The following is an 8,611-nucleotide window of genomic DNA, read 5'->3' as shown; positions in this document are numbered from 1 at the left end:
GAATTAATTTGCATTCATAAATTATTACTTAGTTAGATTTTTAATTAACTGAAATACTGTATTATTCAGTCTATCTGCTTTTCTACCTAACCACTTCGACTCTGTTTCTTCACTGATGCTCAGGGCTGAATCAACTTTTATGCTATGGAAATGATCGGGGTAGCAAATCTTTCATTTAATAGAACTATGGGTGCGGGGAGGAAATCTCATTACAAAGTCAACTATCAGTGACTTCTGGAATCAATTGTTACTTGTTTCCCAGGCCTATAAAAAAATCATAATCTTAATGCCGGATGATGTGACTATTTAAATAGCTTCAATGTAGTTCAAATTAAAAAAAGAAATGTAATAATCATTTATTTGACAAGCTGCCCCAAAACTGCAGATCAGGTAAAATAAATCCAATCTGTTAGTGTTAGTTTGCTACTTAAGGGAAAGAAATCTAACTTATAGAAAAGCCCCATCTCCCCTCCACATTTAGAAATCTGTCTAAAGACTGTCTTTAAGGCCCACTATATAAACAACACTAAGTATTCTAAGTTAAAAAATAGTGTTAACGGTTTATTGGTAAAAATCCAAACTCTAGACTTTATGGAATTAGTAGTTTGGTTGGTATATTAACATCCATCTTAATCTTTGCTAATATTACAAAGAAAGAGGAAAAGCTAGAAATATCTATAAAAATAAAATATCTTAAAACCAACATCTAAGCAAAATATAAAAGTTGCACACAAATTGCCAATAAATATAAACATCACAATAGAAAAATTAATATTAAAAATAAACTCATAATTGCTATTAAGACATTATAAAAAATGAAAAAGTTTAATGTGCACGTATATTTGCAAACAGACACAATACACTCCAAACAATCGATATAATTTTACTATCATTATTACATAATGCAGCATACAAGGTAACTGAGGTGTGGTGTTTTTTGTTTTTAGTCTATTCTTTTCTGGAGAAATGCTCACCAAATTCACAAAAAGAACTGGTTAGGTGATCATTTACTGCTGTTTACTAGTACTAGTGGAGTAAACATTCCAGGAGAAAACTGCTTTCTGGTAGATTGCTACATTTCTATTAAGTATGAATGGTTCTGCTATTACCCTTCATATTGCTTATTTCCTCCAAGGCCCAATTTTGCATGTTGCATTTCTAATTAACTGACCATACCCTTTTAGATGCACTGTCATCATTTTTCACAGTCTCCCCCCCACCCCCAGTAGAAAAAGAGACAATCACTTAAAATATTTCTTGGTGTCTAAAAAAGCGAATTTCCCTAAAGATAGAGATAAAAATCACTTTATTTTTTCTCTTACACTAATTTCCATGATGATTTGGCTCTCCTTTTATATATAAGCAGTCTTTAATAAATATTAATTAGAAAAGGATACCAATAGATATTTACAGAAGGGTCAATCTATGCTGAAAAAAAGAAAAGAAAAGAAAAGAAAAAGGATAAAGAAAAAAGAAAAGTAGTCTATGACATATAATTCCCTGGCAAGTTACCTTTCCCTCTGGGCACTTGCTATCATACTTATACTCTTGTTAAAAAGTTTAGCAGATTTGCTGTTTTATGTGCCTTACAGATTACCTTCAACAAAGCTGAGAACTGAAAGGGTTAATTCTGTTAAAAATTTATTTTTCAAACCTACAAAATTCATTTGGTGAGCATTTACCTGATGCTTTACTGAATAAAACCTTTACTTGGTTCCCTTGGACCAGATTCAGGACAACAAATAACATTATTTATATGAAACTGTCACACTCTTCGAGTTCTAAAATAATTTATCTTTTAAATTTTTAGTCTCATGGTATTTGAAAAATAAAAATCTACAGCACCATCTTCTGAAAAGGCACTTTCTAAAAACCGCCTTGCTTTAAAAAATGATTTAAAAATTTAATTCAGCTCTACCCTGAAGAACATCTTTGCTTTACTGAGATCCTAACATAGATACATTAGGTTTTGGTTACTTCAGACATTGATTTCAAAAAGGAAGGGAGACCAATGGCTGGACAGATCAATTAACAGAATCTTAATTTTGTGAGCTTCTTACTGGTAAATCTCAACCTTCCATATTAAATTTATTATCTATTTTTAATTCAAATTAAAATATTTAGTTTTCATACTTTAGAACATTAGATTCTTGAGGTTTAATGAACACTGTAAAAATCTAGAGTACTATTCTTTGCTGGGTAAAGAAAAATAAAATTCAACTAGCAGTAGATAGTATTAGCACAAGCCTTGACCATTATACATTAGTTAAAAAAAAAGTCATAAACTGAAATGTACCATTTTTAAAAGTAGGAAAAAGTCAAAAAATATTTTTTCCCTTTGAGATATCTATAGAAAGAGAAAGGGAGTGAGAGGGGGAAAGAGATTTTTTTTCTCCTGAGAGTCAGCTTAGGTTTCACTAATCATGGTATCATTTCTAACATCATCACTGATCAAGAATGTTCTTAGTACAAGCAGAAATTTTTTTTTTAAGATTTTTTGGAGAAAACTCTTTCACATCTCTGTACTGATTTTACTCATCTATTCTTGGCTTATTTGTTTTGACTCCTACAGAATCATGAAAGTGCTTTATATGATCAAATGGGAGGGATATAGGAAAATAAAGACAGACTCTAGAGTCAGGGTTATACTGCCACTCAGGGAGAAATCACTGGATATATATAAAGTCTCCCAACTCCTATTATTGAAACTTTAAGACATCCATGAAGTCTTAAAGAGAATGAAAAAGATTAAAACTTTATATGGATAAAAAAGGCAAAATAAAGATGCCAAGCCAACGATGTCTTTTTGCAGCTTGATTGATAACTCACAAAAGATAACTTAAGTACCAAGTTATTCACAGGAGCAACCTGTCTTTTAAAAATACTCAATAGGAGAACATCTAAGAGATGACTTAACCAAATATTTAACTCAGGTTTAATGATACCGATTAAAAATTATAGGGGCACCTGAGTGGCTCAGCGGATTAAAGCCTCTGCCTTCGGCTAGGGTCATGGTCCTAGGGTCATGATCCCAGGGTCCTGGGATCGAGCCCGGCATCAGGCTCTCTGCTCAGCAGGGAGCCTGCTTCCCCGCTCTCTCTACCTGCCTCTCTGCCTACTTGTCATCTCTGTCTGTCAAACAAAGAAATAAAATTTAAAAAAAAATTATACAGAGTTATCAGTTAAGCTTTTTGGCAACATATTTCTATCAAGTTTGAAATAGCAAGATTACAAAATACTCTAGCTGAACCCAAGCGGTTAGCTTGAAGGATTTCATAAAAATCACCACCCTTGGCAAATTCATGTTAGCCTCCGAAAACACCAAATTTCTTTAACAATCGTCTCTAATTCCTGGCCTATAATCCATCTAATTACTTCAGATCTGTTATGGGCACTCTGAGTATTGACCTCTTCCTTAAACACCGAGATCCTCTGTCAGCCATTTCTACTGAATGGCAACTCAGATTTTATTTCCTTTAAGTCTGTCATGACTAAGCCTGTCATGCTGTCTGTCATCCTAAAATTTACTACAAAATATACAAGTAAACATCAGGCAGTGGTGGGCCATCAGAGAACCTAGTTTGGAGAACTAGTATGGGTCTTTAGAAGGCTAGGAGTCCCTATGCTAGAAGGTAGAGATGAATCTTTATCAAGTGCCTTCCACAACACCTGGTACATTCCTACTAGAATCCCTTCCAGACTCTTCTAGGAAGAGAAATAAATTAATAGATTACAAACAGGTAGATTTCCATAGAAGAACGTTTTTTTTTTCTGAGTAATCTGTTAAAAGGTAATATATTAAAAAATAAAGGGCATCTGTACGTCTGTGAAAATATACCAAAAACCAGTACTGAGGAGGTTGAGGTACCCTTTTGCAAAACCGCTAAAGTAAAAATCCGCACGTCTAAAACAGAGTATCCTAATATTTAATTGAAACTAAAACGGCAGCACCCTTTGTTACCTTGTTATTTCATGTTCTTAATCTTATTTAGGAAAAAAAGGGGGGGGTGTCTTAACACCAGCCTCCAATCCTGCTCATCTCCTTAGTATCCTTTAGTGCAGTAACTGTCAGACTCTACATAATTAAATAAATATAGCAGCTACAGTATTATAAATGTATAGTCCTCAATGCCAGTAACTTGATACATAATAACATATATCAGCACTTTACCCAGACACATCTGCCACCCAGAATATACATTAAACTCCCAGCTCTTCTTCACATGAAAATCAATTATAGCAGTGGCTGGGAATGACATTTTAAAGTCATTCTTATGCATCATAGAAAACAGCAGACCAAAATTTAGCATTCATTATATAATTTAGTGAGCAAAGGCAGGAACAGAAAGGTCATTGAGTTTCATGACCTTTAAATTCAAAACAATCCTTTAAAAAACTTTCAATAAAAAAAGATCAGAAATTCGACACCAGAAGTGCAATAATAATTAAAACAAATTTCAAAAAGTACTTGCCACCTTGTCTTTTAAATTCTAAGCACAAGTCTTCTTTTAATTAAGTTTGATATTCCAATTTGTTAGTAAGCAAAATATACTATACATATTCTTTCAGGGTAACCAACTTTAAACTAGCAATGTGAAACTGTAAGACAGAAACCCTAAAAAAGAACTCACTTTAAAGGTAAAGCTTTATATTAAAAAAATTGTTTTTCCTCATTAAAAGTCCTTCTAAATAGATTTAAATTATGGGTTTCATTCTAGCACATGGAAACTAAGTAACTGGAAATTAGATGAAATGGTAAATAGAGAAAAGGTATCGACAGTTCTTTCCTGGGCCTACAGTTTCCCATAGTAAGTCTGGCTAACTTCCACTGGTAAATGAAGGTGTTTTACTCCTACTGAGAAAGCATATAGCAATCAATGCTTTAGCATCGAGGGTATACTATTTTCTTCTTCTATTCATGTTCCTGACTGTATTCAGTGAAATGTCGACGTTAAAAAAAAATACGTGCTTTACAGGAAATTTTTGGAGGAGGGGGGAGGGTAGGAGGAAAAAATGTATATACTGTACAAATATTATTTCATGTAAAGAGCTTTGAAACAGCGTTGTAAATTGCATTTCAGACACTTCAATAATAAACATACAAAATACAGTACTTTCTTAGTTTTCTGGCAGAGGAACGAAAGATTTCATACCTGTTGGAGGACATGGGCTCAGATTTTAGGCTCAAAATACAGTAAATTGGCAATAAGAGTGGATTACAGGTAAGAGAGAAACTAAAGAGCTAATCCATTTGTTATCATGTGCAGATGGAATTCTGAAAGGTTTAACAATGCCCACTGGAAACAATCTGCAGTATCTATACTCTGAACCAGTGCAAAAAAGAAAAAAAAATTAAAATGCAATTTTCATGAGTCACAAAGTGCAAAGCTCCCCTGAATCCAATGTTACTGATGAACTCGATTTTGACAGCTCTATAATACTTTTTAATATCTTAAAGTGAAATCAATAAAACAGAAGTTTGATAAAACTTTTTCCACATTTCAGTGATTTAACTTTTTAAAAATGATCAAAGTCCTAACTTTCTTTGCCACCAGAACCCTAATTTTAAAAGGAAAGTTACACTGCTGATAAATTGGCAAAAAAATGTTTTGAAAATATCATTTTATATTTTCCTGATTCATTTGAATATATGAAAATGGGCACCTAACCAGTATGATTGTTCAATAAATGTGATCCATTTTCAAAGAATTAAATATTTTCTAAATCTTAAGCTATTCACTTATTTTTTTTTAAAGTAGGCTCCACACCCAATGTGGGGCTTGAACTTACAACCCCGATATCAGGAGTCACATGCTCTAGTGACTGAGCCAGTTAGGTGCCCCATTCACTGTCATTTCTTAAAACAAAGCTCAACTCTATCTCTAATAATCACGGTCAGACTCATTAGGAAATTTAACTTCCTTGATTTTCATTATGATTTTTAAAAGACATGCTTTAAACTTGAAAAATTACAAAACTTTCCTTCTGAAATTAAGGCTGTATTACTTTGCCCTTTTAAAATTATGGAGGTGCCTGTTTCTCCCACTATCCGTGGTAAAGATATCAAACAGACACAGCTTTCCTTTAAAACTGCTTATTGCACTAAAAGACAGCAAAAACAAGTTGTCAGTTCTTAAAATAAACATGATTACATTTCTATAAAAGACGTTGCCAATACAGTTCTCTAATTATTAAAGCACTATTCTAATAAATATAAAAGAAAAGGAAGCTGTACTTCAAAACACATACATATATGTTTATATATACACACATATATATAAAAATATATATATATGAAAATCACATTAAGGTATGAGAGGCAGCAAGTAAACTAGCAAAAATAAAATAAAATAAAATAAAAAAACCCCTCAAATAACCCCTTCTCTCTCTCCACCCAATTTCAGAGGCCTCAACCTTAAAGAGTTCCAATCATTTAGAATATTTGCCCTTTATAAAAGTTATAAGGGACTTTCATGTATAACCCATAGAAACAGAAGGCTTTACAATACATATCACTTATAGAGAGAAATTTCTGAGTTATAACTTCTGACAAGGTTTTATATTTATAGCAGCTTTAACAGACTAAAGAAAAAGAATAGTTTAAGGTTGCTACTGCTTATGTACACACTGCACAAATGGCAAATGTAAATTCAGAGCAGGAGGGGGCAGACTCGCATTCTCACAGAAACATTGTGTATATATATATATATATATATATATATTATATATATATGTAGTAATTTTGTTTCTTCAGAAAGCAATATTAAGAGTTGAGGACTTGGAATTGCCCGTGAGACAAGAGACAGGAGTGGGGTGTGCAAAATAAAATAAAAATCTAGTTTGCCATGCTTTATATCCAAATGAACCAGATACATGAACATCTGAATGTCACTGGTAGCATTAAGAAAAAAAAATGTAGGTAATGAAGGCAAGGGAGGTAGAGAGAAAAATCAAAGTGGTGGTGGGAAGATAATAAAAGGGAAATTAAGTTCCCCAATGGAATGAACTATAAAATACACGCACAGACACATATATATCTATTATCAATGTAGATCCAGATATATATGCACATGAAGTATACATGTATATATTTAAAATATACACAGATACCTTTTACAAGAATACACGAATGCACATTAATTTTTTTGCACACATAATCATGAACAATCACTTAGATTATTCACGTAGGTGTGTGTGTTTTTTTTTAACTGTCATTTACTTTTTCTTTACTTTTTTTTTTTTTTGCAAAGATAGTTGTGCTGCCAAGCAACTTGAGGTAAAGGCATTAAAAGGGTTAGACTACAAGAAAGTGAAAACAAAACAATGGCGATACTTCCTAAGGAGACCGCACAAAAAAGCAGTTGGCTGGTTTCATATTGCATAATGGTGCTGTGTTCCTTGATGAAGTAAACAATCTTTCTTGTATCAACATAAAAATCAGACCCTGGTCCCCACACAGTGTTGGCTGCTGTATGGCTGGAGGCATCCCCACTCAATTGACTCCACCGGAAACATATGCTGTATGTCGATGCATCTTTCAGTTCTTCCTCTCAGAGAAATATTCTTGGACTTTTTAAGCAAAGTACATTGTGCGTAAGGTATCTTGGTGAATCTGTACAGCCTTGGCAAGAGCTTGTGGATCTCGCCCGTTGCTCTGTCCTGAAACGTGACTTCCTTCAGCACTGTAAGAGAAGTGGCGATGAACACAAAAACAAACCCTATTCTGATGTAGTAATTTTGAAAAATATAACTTGTAGAAAATTTCAAAAATATTAAAAAAATAATAGAGGCTGGTAAAATGAATTGCTACATTTCTATCACCCAGCTTCAATAATTATTAACTCAAGGCCAATTTTGTTTTATTTCTCTCACCTCCCCAGGACTGTTTAGAAGTAAATCCCAAGCATACTAACATTTTGTCTGTCAGCAACAATCTATCCCTCGAATTAATTTGGTAAAGCAACTAAATCACTATACCATTCTAGTACTAATAAGCCTAAAGTGTACGTTTTAATGGAAACCTTTATTCTGGGCAGTCAGTTCTACTATTGCTGCTTTTTGTATGGATTGCTGACTCCTCGAACAGCTTGTGGAACTTTAATTTTAAATGGCAGTACTTTATGGTAAACAAGGAGGAAATATACATGGAAACACTTGAGAGAGATTTCTCAAGAAAGCCCTAACATGCCCACCATACTTGAATTTGAGTGAAAATTTGTTTGTTGTGCTTTTATATTACCTGTCATGTTCTTTGTCCACGAGATGATATCTGGCTCTGAATGCCACCAGGTGAGCATAATACGCTGGTGCAGGTATAGAAACAGATCGTGTACAGCGCACGTAAGTGTGGCAGAGCTGGTAAGTTAGTAGCTGAAGTTCATCTGCAGTAAAGCAGTTATCATCCCATAAAACATGATAGTGTGAAGGACGGCTGGTACCCTGCAGAGAAGGCAATGGCATATTCTGTTGACTTCTAAACTTCTAAATAAATACTCAGCACAGACTAAGTTATATACAAAAACAGCTTGTACATTGATAAAATAAAACATATTCTAATTTAATAATTCATTAAAATATTTAATTGATTCTGGGTATATATCCAAAAGAAATG

The 8,611-nt window shown here is 33.4% G+C and overlaps 1 protein-coding gene across 8 annotated transcripts in view; it reads right to left on the bottom strand.

The window, feature by feature from the left end:
* Positions 1-3,905: 3,905 nt before the first annotated feature.
* The window catches only part of AGO3 (argonaute RISC catalytic component 3), a 128,947-nt gene continuing 124,241 nt past the window's right edge, over positions 3,906-8,611 (bottom strand). For all 8 annotated transcript variants that reach the window (XM_004740797.3, XM_045064190.1, XM_004740798.3 and 5 more), the window contains 2 exons: positions 8,240-8,439; positions 3,906-7,682 (listed from right to left, as the gene is read on the bottom strand). In XM_004740797.3, the coding sequence (XP_004740854.1) occupies positions 7,574-7,682; positions 8,240-8,439 (309 nt within the window). In that variant the 3' untranslated portion in view covers positions 3,906-7,573. The remainder of the gene's footprint in view (positions 7,683-8,239; positions 8,440-8,611) is intronic.

This window comes from Mustela putorius, unplaced genomic scaffold (genome assembly GCF_011764305.1).
Source record: "Mustela putorius furo isolate JIRA1106 unplaced genomic scaffold, ASM1176430v1.1 tig00003853_pilon_pilon_pilon, whole genome shotgun sequence".
Classification (NCBI taxonomy): Eukaryota; Metazoa; Chordata; class Mammalia; order Carnivora; family Mustelidae; genus Mustela; species Mustela putorius.
The sequence above is the reverse complement of the archived record's forward strand: the minus strand, read 5'-3'. Positions and strand labels throughout refer to the sequence as shown.